We start from the raw sequence: 21,450 nt of genomic DNA on the forward strand, positions 1-21,450 counted from the left end.
CTGATTTAGCGTGTCCTCTAGGTATCAGGACAGACGTGCCATGTAACCTGTGACGGGACACAGGAAGGGGCGAAGCCAGCCGTCAGAGCCCTTTCCCCATAGGCCCTGGGCACAGAGCCGGCGGGAGCCTGTCCAGGTTGTCTGATCAAGCCGCCTCTCCTGCACCAAAGCTTTTTCATCTCGGTGCCTTAGGTCCCCAAGAGCTCCAAGGACACTGGATGTCTTAGCTTTGAAACCTTGTAGCAAGACCGGCCTTCTCTTTCTCGGTGTATAGAAAAGGAATAAAGTCACTTTTCCTAAGTTCCGGAAGTGAGAAAGGAAAGCATCCCCTGCCTTTGGGTATCAGTGGGTAGCTGCGGCCTGCCAGCCTCTCTTCCCTTCCCCTACTGCCTGTGCTCCAGTTGCCCCCAAAGCCTTTCTCTGTGTCCCATTTCAGATGTCCACACATTGCTTTCTGTCCTCACTGCTGTCCTTTTGCCCTTAAGTGACCCTGTTCAAAAGGAGTCGATCACATGTTGGAATCCTGCAGTCCGCTCTGCTGTTACTTGAGTCCCAAGGGGACTGCCTGACGGAGACACCAGGGCCCAGCCGACCCCAGAACCTCTCGGCTCTGTGCGGGGGCCCAGCTGCTCTGTTTTGGGCTGGATGTTGGGCACAGAGCTGCGTTTTGGTGCCAGGAGAACTGACAGGATGATCCGAAGCAGTCACCACCCTATGAGCTGGTGAGGACCCTGGTGAGGACCCGAGACAGTGTCCCGCTTGGCCTCATCCTGGCTGGATGGGGGTGCCTCAGTCAGACCGCCGAGGTCCCCTGCCAGCTGTGATGCATGTGTCAACAGCCTAGCACCAAGGGAACTTGGAGAATTCTTACTTGACAGGGAGCCACATAAAATGCAGGTTTGGGGCTGCCCTAGAAAAGGAGAAGGCCCAAGGCTGTTGGGAAGCAAGTGCCTGGCGTCCTCATAAATGCCTGAGGGCGCTCTGGGGGGGCCTGAGTAGTTCCCCAGATGGGACTGCAGGTGCCCTCGTCTTACCAGCTTTCCAACAGGCTTGGGCTTTGTGTTCGATGGCCCTGCATCGGTTTGCCCTTTTTGTTGTCCTTGTTTTTTAACTTTTTTTCCTTTTATGATTTATTTATTTATTTTTAGAGAGAGGGGAAGGGAGGGAGAAAGAGGGAGAGAAAGAAACATAAATGTGTGGTTGTCTCTCACTTGGCTCCCACTGGGGACCTGGCCCACAACCCAGGCATGTTCCCTGACTGGGAATCGAACTAGCAACCCTTTGGTTCTCAACCTGCACTCAGTCCACTGAGCTACACCAGCCAGGGTGTCGGTTTGTTCTTAATAGCTGAAGGTCACCAAGGCGCCATGGCTGGGAGAGGAAGTCGATAAATAACCAAATGAACCACTCAAGAAGGGGTTACTAGCCAAGCTACTTTGGTGTGGACACCAGTCCAGAAACCTGGGGGCAGTGACTCAGGAGACCCTTCAGGAAACTAGAGTTCCTCGCGTGGGAGGAGCGTCAGCATAGAGACCTTGGGCAATGAGAGACGGACCGGCCTGTGGGCCTCACCCTCAGCGCAGCGGGTCACCACCGGCCTTGGAAAGCCCCGGGGAAGAACTCAGAAGGGAAGGTCACAGAGAAGTAAACAGTCCCCGGTCCCAGCACCAGCGTCTCGGCCTTCACTCTGGACCGGGAGCCTGCTTGTCAAAGAGAAGTTCAAGTCGGAGTCCCTTCCTCAGCTTTCACACTGTCCCAGCTTCCGGAAACAGTTTTGGAAAGTAGGGAGAAGAGAAGCTTGGTGGCATCTGTTCAGGACAGAAGGCAGGGGACAGTTTCTTACTGTGTTCGTTAGTTCAGCTCAACTCTGGAGAGCCTGTCCTCAGTTGCCAACAACTTTCTCTTCCAAGGTCTTAAATCCAGCTTTCTTTAATAAAAATTAACCCTCAAGGTGGGGAATGAATGAGACTGCAGGTGTCTGTATGATTGCCTGTTCCCTCTTTATACCTTAATTCACTGTCTTCTCCTGTCTCTCTGCATTGTTCTTGTAACGCCAGGTTCATTTGTGGGCCCCGGGTTTTAAAATGTGGATAGGCAGTTTCCATTTGCCTTATAGATGCACAAACTGCGCAGGATCTCACTGGAATTTGGGGTAGAATGTATATCCCTTCGCCCTGTTAAGACAGCAATGGGAATCGGTATCCGGCAGCTTAGGAAGTTCTTGCCATGCAGCTCTCTCTTCCTTGTGGCCTCCGCACCCGGTGAGAGGAGCTGGGAAGCCTGGTCGGCCTGCCGTTTCTGCCCACTGTTGCTGCGAGCACATTGCCGCCCAGGTCTCCGTCCCACTGCGCTTGTGTGTTGTCAGGTCCGTTTGCCTGGACCATCATCAGTGGGGCCTGGTTTGTGTCGTCGTCGGTGCTCCTGTGCTGTCAGGCTGGGGCGTGAACAGTTTGCTCTTTACAGGCCTCCAGCACTCACAGGGAGGGACCGAGGGGCCCACAAGGGAGCGTTCATAGAACAGAGTGTAGAAAATTCCCAGCTGCCCCATAAAATGAGACTTCCTCGTTAACAGGGCATTTGAGCAAAGGTGATTTTTTTCCCCATGAGTCAAACATCATCAGTCTCTCCCTTTGGTCTCATAAAACCACATCTGAGTTTAAAAGGGGAATATTTCAAGGGGCAGGCTTGTGTCACCCAAGTAGGCAAGAGACCGAGGACTTAGTAGCCAGAACTACTGAGTTGCCATGGCGGCTGATTTAGCCCACACTTATCCATCTGGGCTCTCTGTGAGCCTGGCGGCCTTGAACCAGCGGCCCTGGGAAAGCCTGCTGCAGCCTGGCTGCGAGAGGCTTTAAGGTGTGAGTAGCTTTGCAAGGAAGTAAAAAAAATAGGGGCTGGGTGCTTAGAGATCAGAGCAGAGGGTAAGCCACAGGATCCGTGAGGAAGTTAAGAGAAAGGCACAGTAGGGTCTCTTTCTCCCGAATGGCCAACTAGGGAGAATTAGCAAATCAAAACATTCCACCCAGTGCTTTCTTTCCTTCATGTTACAGGTGTTTACTCCATGCCTGCTGAAGCTGGGGGTAGAAAAGACAGGTCTCTCCCATTGTGGGCTCACACTATACTCTTAGCTCTTATTTAAGGTCCTTTCAAATGATACAGTTTTTAACGGAAAGGACAATATCCGATAGCTTGTGACCTACTGGGCCAGTTTCTTCATATGAAAATGGAATATAAATAATAGTGTCTACTTCCTAGGGTGGAGCTAGCACTTACAAGCATTTAGTACAGTGAGCTCTCGGTAAAGTTAGGCATCTTTGCTGTTGCAAGAGATTGCCTCCCACGATAGAGTAGAAGCCATGGAGGAAGGGAAACAAGATAAGGTCCTACACAGGGCAGCAGACTTTGAGCACCAAGAGTTTGGTCCACTTGCCTTTCTAGAACCTCCCTGTCTGTGTTCGCTCCTTCAGCAGTCTGTAGGCATGATTGGAGACTCCAGAAGGAAGGAGTAGAGAAATGTAGCTTAGGGGGAAACTCCGACAGGAAAGGAAAATAAAAATAGGGAGGAGGAAAAATGAAATGGGTGATAGCAGCTGGTTCTCTCCACTGAGCAAAGCGGAAGAGTGTGTACAATCTTCTTTCTTTCATTCAGGTCTTCAGATGAGGGACCAAGAACAGCATTTGAAAAGGGCTCTCAGACCTGTGCCCCTCATTTTCCCTGGGCATGTTTCAGTCCCTTTAGTCAGCGGTGTGATTTGTCAGTGATCGTCCTCCCTGCTGGCCAAGAGCTCATCATAGATCTCGAGGCATCCCCCTGGTTTGCATGTCATCATGAGCCCAGCCCCTCTCTTTCCTTCCCCCGGGGGGCTCTGACTGCCTCCTCATCTGCCTCCGCACACACTCAAGTGGGAAGTATTATGCAGGTGACTTACTTGGGCTTCTGTTAAAGAAGTCGGGGCCATGTGATGAGTTTCCCTTGGTACCTTGTAGAGCTGTGTTGGAGGCCTGCCAAAGCTATAGCAGCAAGAAGGTCAAATTTGTTCTCCCCAGAACCAGCCTCTGCTCCCTGATCTGATCAGTGTGGGGACAGCTCTTTCCGGCTCAGGGAGGGGAGCGGGAAGGGGTCTTGGCTGGTTTTCTGTTTCGTGTTGCTTAACCCCTAGTAAGGCAAGCTTTGGTGATGTTTCTCGTTCTTGAAAGCAGAACATGTTCTAGAACACAAGATTGGAACGCAGTCGTTAGGGCGCCTACATTTTGATGCCTGATTCATAGAGTTAATTTCTTTCGGTTCAGGCAAGGAGCACCTTATCTTCCTCATCAAAACACTTTATGTTCCTATCAGCGCCAGTCCAGTAGTCCACATTAGGACTACTAATTAAATATGTTTATATACCGTATGTTACATATTTGATAATAGTATAGTGATAAAGTAGCCTTTTTCCCCCTGTCATCTTTGCTTCCAAAGTCTTTATTTGGGCTCAAGAAACTTGATCATCACAAATGCACACCCAGTAATACTAGTCATCAGTACAGTTCACGCAGCCCCACGTGAGTGAGCAGCAAGGTTAATCCCCGACTTCAGGGCCAGGAGGAGTGGAAAACAGCCTCACGGTGAACGTGCAGTGGGGTTAGTCCCTGTGGACTTGGCTTTTCATTCTCAGCTCAGAAAACCTCCAGCGGGCTTCCGAAAGGAAACTTCGACATTGAAACATGTCTGAATCCTGTAGCAGGAGACTTACAGAGAACGTCCTGGCTCACGGCCATGCTCAGGACCCTTACAGAAGCACCAGTGGGCCTGCCAGTAGGTGCCACACGAGGCTGCCTGTCCACTCCTAGAAAGAAAAGAGGGGACAGCTATACTGTCACGTTCGCCTCTAGTTACAGAGTCTGGTGCCCAGAGCTTGGACTCCCAATTTGAATAGCCCTGTTCAGGATGAGTTTGGGGCTTGATTCGCTAGTGCTGCCTCAGGCTCAACCTACATGTGTGCTTTTCTGTCCACATATGACCGTTTTTAGCAACTTCTGTTCTTGGACAAAGACAGATGAAGGACGAAGCATTTATAAAGACCTGCTTAGCAAGGTCATATCCATTATTTCATTTAAATCCCTGAACCCTGTGAAGGAGGTAGTATTAGCCCCTTTTTATGGATGAGCAATTTGAAAATTGGTTGTGGTCTCATAAGTTGCAGAATTAGACCTCCAGAAATGTAAATGCGAGTCTTCTGACTCCAGATCCAAAGCTGCTTCCCGCCCCTACCCCATCTCTGCCCGTCTTTATTAATAAAGAAGAAGTACCATATTGCTTTGGTCATATGGGGACTGTCCCCAGTCACTGTGGGCCTTGGGGACAGACACTGCCTTGGTCCCCCCTGGAGTGAAACAGGACTGAGAGTACGTGTCCCTTCCAGGGTGTGTGAGGTCAAGGGAGGGGTAGGTCGGAAGGATTATTTGAAATGTGCTTTATAAATATGAGGCATTAGATTATTGCTTTCACAAATGTCGACTGCTCTAGTTCATCAGATTTCTGGGCAGTTCCCTCTTGGTTTTACTGGAAGAAATGTGACGGTACTCAAATTTTTAAAAATAATATTTATAACAGCAGTCTCTTACCATATTACCACATTGAACCGAAAACCTGGAATTTCCTAAAACCACTTAAAAATTCATGCTAGTCAATAGTTTGTACTCAGGGCAATAAACTGGATTCTTCCTGTTAAACCCGTCTAGACTTCCAAGTCGACCGTCACATTTTGCTCCCTGCCTGTGCAGAGACATCATCGTTCCATCTTCTGACTTCCTCAGGCCTGTGCCCTCCCTCCGCACCTCCTTCCGTGAGCGAAGTTCGGTTGAGTGTTGTGTTAGTTGCTGTTCACCCTCTTGCCCAGGTTCCTACTGGCACAAGCCGGCCCTGCCCTGCTTTCAGGACTGTTTCAGCCTCTCTGATGCACGCACTCCAGGCCTTCCAGCATTCTTGCTAGTTGCCCCAATGTAGTTATGAACCTCCAGACCCAGCTGGCCACATGCCGCCCACCGATGACATCAGCAAAGTAGGGTGTTGTTGGCGAAAGGCATCCCCTCCAGATGCCAGGCAGGGAAAGCTGGTGCAGTCCTCCCACACCTGCTGCAGAGGTCGGCGGTGGTCCTTGAGAGACTGAGGGGGCATCCGAACTCCGGGGAGATGGGCTGTCAGGGGAGCAGGCGAGGCGGCTGCATGGCCACAGTTCCTGGGGCTCACTGCCATTTCTGTGTTGCCCACAGAGCCCACCGATTTTTATTTACCTTGATTATTCTTGGCACTGAAGGCAACTGGGGAAAGGAGGTGAGAGTTACAAGTTCAAAGGTGCTTCATCTGGTTCTGCTGTACAACAGGGACAGTTTTGGGTCCAGGGTTGCCAGTTTCTAAAAGACAGACACGTGTTGCCTGACCTGCAACATCCTAGAGAAAACCAGCCCCACAGCAGGCAAGCCTTTCTGCCCACCAAGTGCGCCCCTCAAAACGAGGAGTATGGGGTCAAGATGAAATCCCTCAGGCTGAGCTTTCTGCGCGGTACGAGATCATTGATTCTCTCTCTGCATCTGCAAGACATTGTCCCCACTGTGCTGGTGAGCCGTCTGCCCACCAATGACCCCATGCCTCCCAAGCTCCAAGTGTCGAGTGTGACCACCTCTTTTGTTTTCCCAGCATTAATAATAAGCTGCAGCAGCCAGAGGCAGCGGCCGGGGTGCTAGAGTACGCCATGAAACACTTTGGAGAGCTGGTGAGTACTTCGTTCCCTTTAGAAAAGCAAGAGGAGTAACCTAGCTGAGGAGGCACTTGGCCACAGGCTAGAAAGTTACTTCCTTTTCTTTTTTCCTGACTGGTAACAGTCTGATGTGACTTACCTTTATCCTAAGGATGAAGGAGACAATGGCTGTATGGACTTCTTCAAAATGAACACAGAGGGGAGGGCGGTATAAGGGGACTAAATGGTAGTGGAAAAATATATAATAAAGATTAAATTTTTAAATTTTTAATTAAAAAATAATAAAATAATCTAATTTGCTTGGAAAAACAACAAAGTGAATACAGACCCTAAAGATAGTGTCTGTAAACAGTAATAGTTGGTGGTTATCAAACCCGTGGCAGTGCCCAGCCCTTTGCTAAGAGCTTTATGTTCCTCTTCATCTAATTCAGTCCTCACAACAAGCCGGTGAAGGGGTACTGCTGTTACCCCATTTTTTGGATGAGGAGGCTATGGCCCCGGTACGGTAACAGCCTCGCCTGAGCTGAGAGAGGGAATGCATGGTGGAACCAGGACTTGAACCTGGGCAGTCTGGCATCAGAGCCCAGGTATTCAGCCCCAGCCTGAGTTGTCTTTGTGTCATCTGTGGGAGCTGGCACGGCCACTGACCCACAGTTAACACTCAGTACATAATTCAGATGAAACCATGGCCAGTTCTCCAGGAAAATACACTCTTCATTTATTCCTCTATTGAGTGATTGTTCCATTTCATTATTACTGACATAGCTCTTCTCCTACCGTCTTTGCCCTACCAATATTAAAATGTTCCCATTACTCTCTGTGGTCCTGAGAGGGTGCTTTGGTAACTTCCTAACCATATATAAAGCATCAACTTAATCAACTTAGCATTGACTTCCTGGAAGGTGGAGAAGTTCCGGGCCCATACGTTTGATGAGGAACCTTTCATTAGCCGTGTAGGCCACTTGCTCTGGTGAACCTTAATCAAGAGTCCAGCACGTTGGCATGAAGACAAACTGTGGCTACTTCCCAGGCTTTTGCCTCACACAAGGACAGAACCATTACGAGAATCCTTTGCCTTTAGGCACAGACCTGTAACTGGACTAGGAAAGCATCTCTCCAGAAGACGGGCCGGAAGGGACGGTGTCTCATCCATCCGTGCCACGGTCCTTGTTTGCATGGGGAAGAAAGTCCGGAGGGGGCCGCCTAGGCACAGCTGGCCTTCCCTTCGAGAGCCTCAGGGCTCTCCGCCACAGTGAGAGCCGACTGAAACCAGGTTTCCACGACTGTCCGGGGTTCAGGGGGTCTCCCAGCAGGGGCTCAGAGTGCCAGCCTCTGGCTCTAGGTTCTGAAGGTGGCCATTAGCTCCAGGATGATTGCTAAACCTGGGGTGGATTTTCTGTTATATTTAGGTAGCTGAATTATATTAAACTTGACAATGGCTTGCTTTTTCTTGGCAGAGCCCACGCTTCCTCAGCACAATTTATGTAACAGCAATCTCATTAGAATTTTGTGTGATTCATTGCTTAAGCCTTATAGTTCCTGCAGTCTATTGCAATTCAAAATACCCTGCCCCCTGCCTGACCTGCCGCCCAGGCCGCTCCCTCCGCTTTCTGCTTGTTCATACCGTGCGCCACGCATTAGTCATCGGCCCCTCTTCTCCTTTCCCCCAGCACAGAAATTTGAAATGGGAATTCTCCAGTGTTACTTTTTAATTTAAGAGTGGTTAGTTTTACACCCTATTTGCAGTCACTCTTTCTCTCTAAGTTTCTTTTCCTATTGAGGCATTATTCTGGGGAGTTGTATGTTCCACGGAGCCAGAAATGCTCGTTCCAGGAAACCCCACTACCCACTGGCACTGGAGGAAGGTCTGTGGCAGCAGCGGAATCAGTGCAGGAGCCCCAGGGGAGCCTGGCTCTGTTGGAAACCAACGAGGGGAGGTAGCGCAAGTGAGCGGCCTGGAGTAGGGATGGCCTCCTTACAGAGGTTCGAGAAGAAAACATCCTTCCAGTGAGCTTAACAGAGCTGCTGTTAGTGCGTATGGTCCTCAAGTACCAGTTTTATTGAGAAAGGAGAGGAGGGTAATGGAGGAAAGTAATTCGGGCCCTGCATTAGATCATACAAATTTCACTGCAAAATCGTATGGTTGGTAAAGAAATCCCTGGAGAGCCACTACCCTGGTCTGGTAGAGAAATAGTCACTTACTAAGCTGGTAATGAAGCCCAGCAGGCAAAGTGGGGTGGAGGGCAGGCAGATACATAAAACAGTCCCTGACCATTTAGTGAGCCACGGTCTGCAACTTCTGGACCGCAGCGCCTCTTCCGCACGTGGCCGACACGGCATTTCAGCGTGGCATGCCATCTGCCCGGTAATGGAATCCGTCCTCTGGCCCTGACACTGCGAAAGCTGCCCAGCGCTGAGCAGGAAGGAACATTAGATGGGGGACTCTAGGAGAAGGCGGGGAAGGTTTTTCCAAAGAATTTTAAGTGGTAATATTTCCTGGAAGTTTAAAAATGCATGAAGAGATGAAGAGGATGAGAAGCTTTTTAAGACCGAGTTGTTTTCCTCCGGCACATATGCAGATGTGGCCTGCCTTTCTGGCCCCGTCAGGCAAGCAGCTGCCATCCCGACCACGTGGCCATCGTCAGCACTCCTGCAGATCAAGGCCTCAGCATCCTTGCAGGAAGTCTCCTTGGGTTTCCTGCTGTCCCAAATGATTTCTCCTGTCCTCACATCCTTGTAGCTCTGGTGACCTCTGTTTCAGGAAGTGATAGGGGGAGGAGCATGGCCTGACCTCTACTCTTGGAGTATCCCAGGGTCATGGCATCGGCGTGCCAAGGACCAACACCCCCATTGTCACCAAACACACCTCCAGACACGCTGAAGTCCTTTTCGATCAAAGCTAAGACGCTCTTTGATGGGTGAAGTGCCAGCCGCACAGTGCAGCACCTTAGGGAAGAGTGTGGGGTTAAAAACTGTGCCCTCGTTCCCCCACGCCTTCCTCACCACAGTCTCCCTTCTTTTCCACTGGGCAGGAGATCCAGGCCACCTGGTACGAGAAACTGCACGAGTGGGAAGACGCCCTGGTAGCCTACGATAAGAAAATGGACACTAACAAGGATGACCCAGAGCTGATGCTGGGCCGCATGCGCTGCCTCGAGGCCTTGGGAGAATGGTGAGCTGCAGCGGGCTGGTGGCTGAGTGGCTGCTAGAGACGGGGTGTCTTTGGCCTTGGGATTTAAAAGGCTTCCCCCAGAGTTCTCTCCTAAGACTCTCATTTTTGCTTGACTTGGTATTTTCCCAGGAGTCATCTGTCACTGTGGTGTTTTTCTCTTTCTGTCCTGTCTCAGTGCTAAAGTATAAAGGGTCTTTAACAATAAAAATTAAACTTTATCATGCTCTGAACTGGGACAGGTTTGGGTTCCGCTCTGGGATCTGCACCTGCTCCTCTTATCTGGCCTCCCACCTTGACTCACTGGCGAAAAGACCTCCTCGTCTTTTTTTTAATTAGCACTTGGCAGTGAGTTTAGGAAAGAACAAATGGCTCTCCTCATCAGGTGTGTCAGCTTTCTTGAATGCTCGCTCTGTGCCCAGCCCTGTGCCAGGCTCTAGATGTAAAAAGGACGAAAAGCAGTGCCTCCATTGTGAGGTGGGCGAGACGAGCACGAGGCGGTAACTAAAGCCTGAGCGAGCAGTGGCCACAGTGTGAGCACACGGCTTCAGAAGCCGAAGGAGGGAGCGGGCTGGTCCTGCAGTTCTCCCTGCAGGAGGGACCCAGGTGGGGGAGGCGAAGGAGAGTGGGGAGAGAAGGAGGGGTGTTCCAGGTAAAAGCAACAGAGATGCTTGAGAACAGTTGGCTACGTCTTGGTTCAGGGAGTTTAGGAGGGATGATGAGGAAAAAATGGCTTCCATTCTGTTTCCCAGCATCCAGTGCAGTTTTTTAAATAGTTAAAGCAAGAGCCCGTAGAGCAAGATGACTACGGTCATCCAGTCGTTTAACTGTGGTTTTAAGTGGTTCCGATGCTATACACCTTCCCATGAGCAGAGTCTCTGACTTTCTGTTGGACACGGATTCCCCATTCGTCTGTTCAACCAGTGATTGTTGAGCACTTACTCACGGCCAGTGTCTGACAGGCCCTGAGGACACGCACGTGACCAAGACGGGCGCAGCCCCTGCCTTCCCCAAGCCTACGGAGCAGACAGCCAGGCCATTGTAATACAGAGGAATGCAGTTACACATGGAAACCCAGGGAGCTGTGGGAAATAAGGGCCCTGATCCAGGCTCCGAAGGCCCTGGAAGGCTTCCCCTGGGGAGTGGCACCTAACTTGGACCTGTACGGTGAGGAGGAGCAAGTGCACACAGAAGCAGGTTCAGGGTTCTGAAAGTTCAGTGTGGCTGAACGCTCAGGGTATGTAGCAGAAGAACTAAAAGGCAATGCAGGAGACACAGGCAGGGACCATAGCACTTGGGGCTAATAGCCCAGATTAGGAGTTTGGACTTGAACCTAATGGCGATGGGGTGGCCATCCAAGTGTTTGGAGAGCCATGATTGACAGGTTTATTTTACAGAAAGAACCCTTTAGGAGCACACCGGAGAGAGGGTTGAAGGAATGCCAAAGAGGAGATGGCAGGACCAGTTCAGGGGCCGTCCGAGGGGAGACAGGGGTGGTGGCAGGGAGGGAAGGCTGAGGGCAGTGGGGGTGGAGAGGGCGGGGTCCAGAGATGTTTAGGAAGTGGCACTGACGGGCCTTGGGGACTCACGAGATCTGGAAGCTCGGGGAGAGAAAGACATTACAGTCTGAGCCTCCAGAATGAAGGTGAGGCTGGGACATCCAGAGCGCCTCAGAGGCCTGATGAACCCAAAGCCTAAGTAAGGGTCCCTGAACCAGGCCTCCAAGGAGTCGTCTGGGGTAGATAGGATTCTGTGGGCCTGTGCGAGGCATTTGGACCCGCACATGGGAGTTCTGTCCCTGCAGACCCTCCTCCCTTCCTTCCTCCCTCCCTTCCTCCCTTCCTTCCCTCCTTCCTTTATTTTTTAGGAAATATCAGAAGCATTTTTTTATTGTTTTTTTTAATTTACTTTTTTTAATCCTCACCCAAAGATATTTTTATTACTAATTTTAGAAGAGAGGAGGGGAGAGAGAGGAGAAGAAAACATCCATTGGTTGCCTCCTGTATGTGCCTCAACTAAGGACCAAGCCCGCAACCTGCTGGTGTGTGGGTCGGTGCTCTAACCAGATGAGAGCCACTTGGCCAGGGCTGAAGGTTTTTTTTTTCCAGCTACATTTTTAATTCATTTTTTTTAAAGCATTATTATTTGAAGAGGTAATATGCACATAGCACAAAATTCGAGTGCAGAACAGCAACAGGCCTGTGAAAACCTAGTCTTGTCCTTGTCCCTCCGCCACTCAGACTTCCCAGCACAGAGACCAGGGCCTCGCCCAGACGGCCGGGAAGGCTCGGGCGAGCGCAGGCACCTACAGCGTGACGGTGTGCCCGGCACCCTGCCCCCGCCCGGTCTTCATTGAGCAGCTCTATCAGTGCCAAAGGTGCCACCTCGTGTTTTTACTGACTGCATGGTATTCCATCGCCGCAATAAAACCCGGTCTCTTTAATACAGGCAAATTTTGATGTGCTTAAAAATTTGCTATCTCAGAAAGTTTAAAAAATATTATTGAAAAATCAAAGTAAGACTTCTAAAAAGAATGATCTCTCATTAAACCTAATTACAGATATTTTTTGGTAAATGATTGCTATTTTTATTTCTTAATATAAAGTTATGTTTCCCAAATAAAAGATGTAATGTAGTACTTGAAAACTTAATGTCAGTGAATTTAGCCTTTGGCATTGGGTCACATATATATATATATACAGGTAGTCTAAAGTTACTTGAGATTGGTTTGTCTGGCTTAGCCATTATTAGGGAGATTTATGTGTTACTACTTATTTTCTTTCTTTTTTTAAAATTATTTATTTATTTATCTTTAAATAGAAAGGGAAGGAGAGAGGTAGAGAAACATCAGTGCATGGTGTTTCTCCTCTCGTGCGTCCCCCACTGGGAACTGGCCTGCAACCCAGACATGTGCCCTGACTGGGAATTGAACTGCAATCGTGGTTCACAGGCCCACACTCAATCCACTGAGCTACATCAGCCAGGGCTGTTACTACTTATTTTCATAATTAGCACTTCATATTCACTTACCTCAGGAAATTGAGGAAGCGTGTTCTATCAGATCTGCTCCATCAGTTTGTGCAACTAAAGCTGGACTTTTTATGTCCAACAGGTATCTAAACTGTGCTGCCCGATATGGTGGCCACTAGCCAGATGCGGCTCCTTTAAATTAGAGTTGGATATCCGGTCACACTAGCCACATTCCAAGTGCTCAGTAGCCAGTGCAGCTCATGGCCGCCGCATTGAACAGGACGGGCACAGGGCATGCCCGTCACTGCAGGGTCTTCTACTGAAGAGAATGATAACGAGAACTGGCCACCTTACGTCAAAAACAGTTTTCTTTAACTTTCAAATTGGTTATCATACAACCATATGCTGTTAAGAGGAAGACTAAAAAATTGTAAGCATTCTTAAAATCCAACTCTAAGCAATCCCCTAAATCTCTAGGCTAAACATCACAGCCTCATCAAAGTCTCGTGTTGCAGTCTCTGCTCACTTCTCCAGCCTGTCCCTCGGGGCCTCATAATCCCGAGCTCTGGCTAGACTGCGCTCTCCTCCAGACCCCACAGAATTTTTTTCCTCTGCGTTCATCCACTCAGTTTCCTGGATTGCCCACCTGTTCTTCTGCTCCTTTGTCTTGTTTCTGAAACCCTCCCCATGTCTCGAGGTCTGCCTGAACTGCCTCTCCCTCATTCGGAACCTTCCCCGGTCCCTTCCCCTGCCTGCCGTTTCTGAATGGAAGACAACTAATTTCCTTAGATGGGTTAGGTGGGGACAGCTCGGGTGTGTTCAAAGAGACCTCAGATGCAGTTTAGTCTGCCTGTGTGACCGTCGGGAAACTGAGTCACAGAGGGTGACACAGCCGTCTCTCTGGAGGTCTCCTGAAGGCACAGCAGTCCAGATCTCCTGACGCTGCAGTGCTTGGTCCCATTTACCACTGATCTCTTGGGTTCATTCCCACTTTATAGTTACCTGTGAAGTATAAGTGGCTGGTGATGCTGACCAAGGGATTTAAGGATGCAGCAGACTTAAAGATTTTTAAAAGAAGTGAAAGAAACAAAAGTCTTTTCCTTATTATATGTAGGCTTCTTACGTGGTTTATTCAGTCACTTATATGCAGAGCATAGTTTCTCAGTTGCTGTTGCTTTGAGTTATATCCTGGAGATGCCCGAGGCAGGTGTTCACCAGCGGTGGCATCGGGAATCTAGGGCTGCCACTGAGCTAAGACTCTCCCCCGCCTCCGGGAAGCCAACTGCTAGAGCCAGCCCCCCAGCCCCATGGTGCGCAGAAGCCACACCGGCAGCCAGAGTGAACCTCGGCGAACTCCCGCCCCACACTGTCCTTTACATGGCGTCTGGGTTCCTGGATTATTTGGGCATCACCCAACCTCTTAGATGTTCCAAATGAAAGAACACTTGCTAAGCTTTTTGCTGCAGCCCTGGGTGGGCAAGTCCAAGTCCTGGGGGATGGGGCTCTTCCTTGGTCTTCCCTGGTGTGCGGTGAGAGGGGGTTGCCCCCACAGTCCCGTGATTTTTATGTGTTTGATTTTGTTCTGCCCCCACTGCCTTGGAGAGCTAGGACTCAGTATGTTCTGCATTCTTATTTGTAGCAAATGTCCGTTTGCTTTCTCCAAAGAGGAACCTGCCTCCCCAGGCAGAGTTCTGACAGCTGTGACTTGGCTGCAGCTCGAAGGCGCTGCCTGTGTTCGCTGTCGGGGCCGCCTTTCCAGGACGCCGCCCCAGCCCCGCTCCTGCCTTGCCTCTCGGGGTAGTGGTTCCTGGTGTTTCACACTGAGCTTGCTCCCTGCTTCTGAGTGACAAGCAAAACTAAATCCTTAGTCCCATGCCACAGAAAGGGGGGTCCCAGCAAAGGACTAGAGGGATGCCGAATTGCTTGTGGCAACAAGCTATAAAAATTTGAGTTCTGCTTTCCCCTCTTCTTCCCTCAGCGCACGTCCCTTTGCTCCAACGGCCCTTCTTTTGCCTCTGCAACTTGTCTCCTGAGCCCACACAGCCCAGCTGGCTCCCTTTTTCTACCTCTGTGACTTTCTAAATAAACTTTGTTTGTATTGGGGGAAAAGGTCTTAATTCTAGAGTTGGACAAACCATTTGGAAGCCATGTAGCTTTCTTTTCTACCTCCAGGCCAGACCCCAACAAACACACGCTGCCCAGAGGGGCTGCCCTGTGCCCCGAGCCAGTGGTTCTCACAATGCGGCCCCTGTGCCACAGCATCGCCCAGAAACCTGTTAGAAATGTATGTCCTCAAGCCCCCGTGCAGACCTCCTGAATCAGGAACTCAGGACAGGGCGCTGAGCAGTGCGGTTTAAGAAGCCCCACGGGGTTCTGACGTGCATGGCGACCAGAGCCCCGCTGCTGTGAGAGCAGCCCCGGTGGGACCGAGCAGCAGTGGAGGCTTCTAGGGACATCCTGCTTCTGTCAGTGAGCTGCGTCAGTGAGCAGGTGGGCAGGGGGCTGCCCAGTTCCCCCTCCTTTCGGATCTTGGCTGTGTGTTGAATCCGAATGCTTGTGCCCCTGCCTCTCTTGATCACATGCCAGAGAGAGGTGAAGTTAGTGACTGCCGAGCCCCGATTCTGGATAACGGGCCCGAACCGGTCTCCTAGATGTAGTCACCGGTCGGCGTGTTTATCTCCACCCCTGACCCACGCCACCTTGTAATGTAGCGCAGCCCATGGCCCGTGGGGCTTCTGAGCTGGGCCGCTTGGGACTTGCCTTCACTCCCAACGCCAAGTTAAAACACCCTCAGCATCTCTTTCAGAAGGCAGGGAGGACTGGGGAGTCTCTGAGCCGAGTCTTGAAGCTCACATCAAAGTGGGGCTTAATCTGCTCAGGAGCAGAGTCCCATTTCCTTCTATTTGGAGGTGCATGTGGGAGGCAGCTGTTGCCGCCACCACGAGGACATCTCCGTTCTCGCGAGGGCTTCCATTCTCCTTGGGTTCTAGAGCCTGTTGAGCGTCCCTCATTGTCTCAGTATCTCGTGGTCCACAGCCACGCTCGTGGTAATTGTGCAGAATTCTGAGAACAAGCAACATCTGGGTTTCGGTAGAGGTGACCATTGAAGAGTTGCTTCCTTCCGTGCGGACCGGTCGCATCTCAGCCTGCACCCACTCGTAGGACGCTTTGAAGAGCCGGTTCTCCCTGTAGCTTTGGGCCCCAAACGAGTGCCAGGTGTGTCTCTCTTCGGATCGCTTTCTCCGTGGGCCTGCTGAAGGGGCAGAACGGGGATTCGTTGGCCTGCGAGGGGTTAATAGGTACGAAGGGGGCCAGGTGTTGAGGACATTGCACATCGCATCGAGTGAGACACGGTCCCTGTCTTTGATAAACTCGCTCTCAGACGAATTGTGAGTACCAGGCCACAGGAACAGCAAATGGCAATCACTTCTCTATCGGGGGGCCCAGTCCAAAGTGCTTGTTCTTTCAGGGCTCCCGGTTCAAGGCAGGTCCCTATCATCTAGTTCCTCTGTGGCCTCCCAGCTAACCCAGGAGGGCAAAAGAGCAACAGGTTACAGAGGTGATTTCATGAACTCAACTGTCTAATTCTTCTCATTCAGGGGGCAGCTCCACCAGCAATGCTGTGAAAAGTGGACCCTGGTCAATGATGAGACCCAAGCCAAGATGGCCCGGATGGCTGCTGCCGCTGCCTGGGGTTTAGGTAAGGCTTCCTACTAGGCACCCCGGGCAGCGTGGGCTGGGTGAGGCTGGGTGCTCACACCTTGAAGTAGGGTGCTGTGGCTGCAGGCAGGATGTCAGGTATACAGAAGTGTCCGACAGTCTGTGCTCCTCCCATCTCTTCCAGCTGTTTCTACCTCAGGATTTTGACTAACTTGTTAGATGAGGGTGAAAACAGCTTTTCACGAGGAAGCCGAGGAACGCAGTGAGCAGGCGTCACAATTAAGATATATAGTGAGGTGTGTTTGGGGTTCTTCTCTGAACCAGGTTGCTGGTTTGTTTTCTCTCTCATGAATGGAATCTTGAGGTAGGAATTAGCCTTTTTCCATATTTCTGCCTTGCGTGGGGCCTGTCTGTTCAAGTCTACCTCATGGCCCAGTGTGGTTGCTGGAGCTCCACTCATCATGTCTTTAGCCCAAGCAAGAATAGAGAAGATAGCTGTCTACTTTTATTTCTTACCTTTCCCAACATATATAAAACTGAATGAAACAATATAATGAACCCCATAAAACTGAACAAAATAATAGAATGAACCCCATGTGCCTTTCACTGTCTCAATTATGAACACTTGGACAGCTTTGTTTTCTCTCCTCCTCCTTGCTGCCCAACTCTCCCACCTTACCCCCTCTCCCCAAGTCTTTGAAAGCAAAGGTTCCCTTGTAAGCCTCACAGGCTGTGTTTCTGACGCCAGGCCCCAGCGTCTGTTCCAGTGATGTTCTTAGTAAGAGGGGAAAGGGTCCATGGGATGTCTCAGGGGAAAGGCTTCAGCCACTGAGTCCAGAGGAAGGTTACGTAACCCTCTGCCTACACGATGTCCCTCCTGAGTCACAGAGCTTATATCCTTTCCTTTCGCAAGCTCTGGGCTGGGTCCAAAACATTTTTCAAAAATAAATTGCTTCCTGAGGAGTCATTGTTTGCTATTTTGCTTTTACCCAGAGGCTTTGAGAATGGACAAGCTGCTGGACTGGCGTGAACGGCAGGAAAATGCCTTCTAAACTGGTGGCCCTGCAGTTTGCTGCTAGTGAAGCCAATATCTTTTCTGCATATGGTCTTGGAAGTCCTGGCATTCCATACACGCTCATCCCACCTGGGGAAGCCGCTCCATTGCATTCCCTGCTGCAGCCATTCTCCCAGTCGGCCAGGACACAGACCACTGTGCCATGACCTAGCCTGTCTTTCTGTTATAACAGAGCCTCTTAAAATATTTATCTCCTCCTTTCTGAGGCAAAGGTACTGCCAGAGTGAAACGGGCAAACTATTTGTGTAATCCTGTCCCATGTCTGGGTAATGGCCATTCTCAGTTGTTAAGGGGAAAATGTGATTTCCAATGCACCGTTGAGCTCTGAGATGCTTCACTAGTAAGGAAGAAAGCCATCCCGTCTACCTGGAGAAATCCGAGAGAGTTCTCCAGGTTAACGAGGTACTGCATCAAACCCTCTTGACACACCTCCTGCAGTTTCTCCTCTCTTTTACGGAGCTCCCTGGGACAGCAGTGGCCTGTGTTTCGGACACAGAGGTGGCTTTGTATGTGGGATTAGCTCGCTCGGCCCCCCAGAGTATGGGGGTCTCTGCAGGGTTTCAGTCCATCAGGCTGAGGTTCACCTTGTTTGAGCCCCAAGCAAGTGCGGAAACAGTGACAAGGGCTGCTGGAGATGCTGCCTTTGGCCCAGCAGGTTGACCGCCCTGATGCTCTTCTCTCTCTCTCTCCTCTCCTCTGTGTAGGTCAGTGGGACAGCATGGAGGAGTACACCTGTATGATCCCTCGGGACACCCACGATGGGGCATTTTACAGGGCCGTGCTGGCACTGCACCAGGACCTCTTCTCCCTGGCACAGCAGGTAAAACCCACACGTACCCAGACCACCCAGCAAAGAGAAGGCAACTGGGCATGGCCAGCAGCTCCTCGGCACACGGTGCCCGTGCGGACAGGCCATCGTACGCAGCTCTGGAGTTTGGCTCTGTGGACTCCTTAGGGCAGTTTGGAGCGTGGTGCTCAGTGAGAAGAAGACTGCCAGTGCCTTAGCTGGGGCCACTTCCTCTCTGAGAGGGACACGTGTTCTGGAAGTGACCGTTTAGATTGCATGTAGAGTTAGCCTCTTGGGTCACCATGGCATCCTTGTTACCGCCTTGCCTTCGCATTCCTTAGAGAGAGACGTTCCATGTCCTCAGGCCCCTCCACAGCAGCAGAAGTCAGTCACGGTGTCTTCCGGCTCTTCAGGTGTGTCACACGTTGATGACCTTCTAGGAAAGCCGGTGCTTTATTTGGAAACCCTGTGCTGACTTGCCAAGTGAAATAACGAAGTGATCACATCCGCCCTGTCAGGCACCAGGCTGTCGTGAATGAGGTGCTTGGGTGAATGACCCGAGCACTTAAGGGATGGGGACACGTGATTAACCTTAAACATTCAAACCAGGAAGAGCTCAGCGTGGTGGGTTTTTAGCGGGTGAAGGACAGAGGACTGCAGCTGCGGTCCCAGTGCCACCCTGGGGGCTCTGCCCTACATGACAAGAACTGAGGCCTAGGCCATGCATGGCATTGGCCCAGGAGCTCCCATCTCCACTTGGGGAGGACCGGGCATTCCTCTGCCAGTGTCAGAGGCACCGTCCCTTGAGGACGAGGTGCCTTCGAGTCAGAGGTGACCCCTGGAGCCATTGCTTACACACACCATGTCCACAGGCGTGCCCAGCCAGGGCAGGCTGACAGCAGGTAGACCCCCAGTCCTTCTGAGCTGTGAGAACATGGTGATTCAAAGCACACCTCTCCCCTCCCCCGTTTCCCCAGATTTGGGGTGTTATCATGTGTGTGAGGCTTTTGGCTGCCGTACATTTCTGTCCTTTACAAGAAACCAGACAGCGTGCTTCTCTAGCCGCTCAGATCTGGAAGGGGTTCCTTCCCTTCTTCGGTGAATTTTTCTCTTCATCGTGGGAATGTAAGTGAGACAGGCGGCGTCGCAGCTCGTTGGGAGGCCTGAGAGCAGCAGCGCTCCCCTCGGCTCCCGGGTCCAGAGCTCGGCTCCAGGGGCGTCCTGTTTCTGTCCTAGTGCATCGACAAGGCCAGGGACCTGCTGGACGCCGAGTTGACCGCGATGGCGGGGGAGAGCTACAGCCGGGCCTACGGGGTGAGTGTCGGGTGTTCCGCAGTGGTCGTTTCAGAGTCTCTTTTCAGCGCTTTTCCCAGAGCAGGCACCGAGGGCCCCCGGGCTGCCGGGCGCATGCACGCATGTTCTCGGCAGTGGCCTGCACCAGAAGTGGCTGAGGTGCATCCTGGCTTCTGGGTGGTTCGCACATGCGGAGTCAGAGTATGATTTGCTTTCGTCAGGCCATGGTTTCTTGCCACATGCTGTCCGAGCTGGAGGAGGTGATCCAGTACAAGCTCGTCCCTGAGCGACGCGAGATCATCCGCCAGATCTGGTGGGAGAGACTGCAGGTGAGCCCGGTGGGACGCCTGAGTAATGGCCACCTCCCTCTCCTGTGCCGCTCGGCGTGTACTTCCTACCTCCTCACAGGCCGCTTTGCTTCACAGCAAAGTGCCCCGACGAGGGGGGTCCAGCCGGTGGCACTCGGGCCACATATGGCTCAGGATGGCTGTGAACGCAGCCCAACACCAAGTCGTGCATTTACCTAAAACATGATTAGATTTTTTAGTGATGACACGTCGCAGTGTATTTAATGCGTGGCCCAAGACATCTCTTCTTCTTTGTAGAGATGCCAAAATGTTGGGCATCCCTGCTCCAAGGCTTCTCAGCTGAGCCCTTAGCTGTGAGAGTGACCAATTTCCCAGTCTGCTTTTATCCTTCTCTAGGAATAAAAAACACCTTTGATAAGCGACACAGCCAGCCAGGTGATGCTCTTAACCTCAAAATCAGTGGCTCGATTTTAGCTGCACAGCAGCATGACCTGGAGAGCTTTTAAGAATTCAGCTGCCAGGCCCCTTCCCAGACCAAGTACATCGGAACTCCTGGGGACAGGCCAGCATCAGTAGCTTTTGAGCCTCCCCGGGGGATTCCGTATAAGGCCAGCCCTGAGCACCTCGGCCGGAAAGCCGGTCACTGGCCACCTGCGTCCAGCTCTTTCAGTGGGCTTCTCTGATGCTCGCTGGCCACGGCCTGCCATGCACCGTTCCTCAGGTCATGGTCATCCCATGACCTCTATTCAGACGTTTTTCCACTGAAGTTTCCCGTCCCAGAGAAACTTTTTCAAGTCTTCCATCAGTGTTTTCATTGTACATTCTGATCATTTTCGAATGAGGAGCTGTCAAGTCCAGGTCTGGGAGTCAGCAGTCTTAAGTGTTCTTGGAAAGGACAGTTCTCCCAGCCGTTGGGTGGGCAGGAGGGCAGTTCATCAGCAAAGGAAAGCCCTCACCACTTCCAAAGCTGCTGGTCCCCCTCCTTGCCATGGCAGCCTTCTCAATTTTAAACTGCGTCCTCTGGGCTCAGTCCACACCTCGTTCCAAATTCTGTCTTCAGACCATCAGGGTTTGTGCCTCCAGGCTTTTCAGTGGGCTGTGACACAGTGGGCTGTGACAAAGCCTGCTTGCCTCCCTGCCGCATTCCTGTCTCAGCGGCTCCGGGCGCCTTCCGCCGGACGGAAAGCCCAGCGGGCAGACAGTCATCATCGCAGTCGTTTGCGCCCTGCAGCGAGCACATGCAGTTCCCTCCCGTGTTTTATTAGCAATTATGAAATACCCACTGAATGTTTTGATGGAAAGTTGTCTGCTGGACACCAGAGCAAGCATTGCCCACTTGGTTTGTACACACCCTGGTTTTTTAAGTGCCTGTGATAGTGAACAGTTTCCAAACCAGAGTTCTGATGAATTTTCTGTTGTTGAAACAAGTGGAACTTAACCCAATGAGA

At 51.3% G+C, this 21,450-nt stretch overlaps 1 protein-coding gene across 2 annotated transcripts in view; it reads left to right on the top strand.

The window, feature by feature from the left end:
• MTOR (mechanistic target of rapamycin kinase) overlaps window positions 1–21,450 on the top strand; it is a 113,769-nt gene that overhangs the window by 64,645 nt on the left and 27,674 nt on the right. For both annotated transcript variants that reach the window (XM_037045236.1, XM_037045235.1), the window contains exons 29-34: window positions 6,680–6,755; window positions 9,773–9,912; window positions 16,479–16,579; window positions 18,319–18,434; window positions 19,638–19,715; window positions 19,916–20,023. In XM_037045236.1, the coding sequence (XP_036901131.1) occupies window positions 6,680–6,755; window positions 9,773–9,912; window positions 16,479–16,579; window positions 18,319–18,434; window positions 19,638–19,715; window positions 19,916–20,023 (619 nt within the window). The remainder of the gene's footprint in view (window positions 1–6,679; window positions 6,756–9,772; window positions 9,913–16,478; window positions 16,580–18,318; window positions 18,435–19,637; window positions 19,716–19,915; window positions 20,024–21,450) is intronic.

The sequence above is a fragment of the Sturnira hondurensis genome, unplaced genomic scaffold (genome assembly GCF_014824575.4).
Source record: "Sturnira hondurensis isolate 20B ecotype Veracruz unplaced genomic scaffold, ASM1482457v3 Scaffold0004257, whole genome shotgun sequence".
Classification (NCBI taxonomy): Eukaryota; Metazoa; Chordata; class Mammalia; order Chiroptera; family Phyllostomidae; genus Sturnira; species Sturnira hondurensis.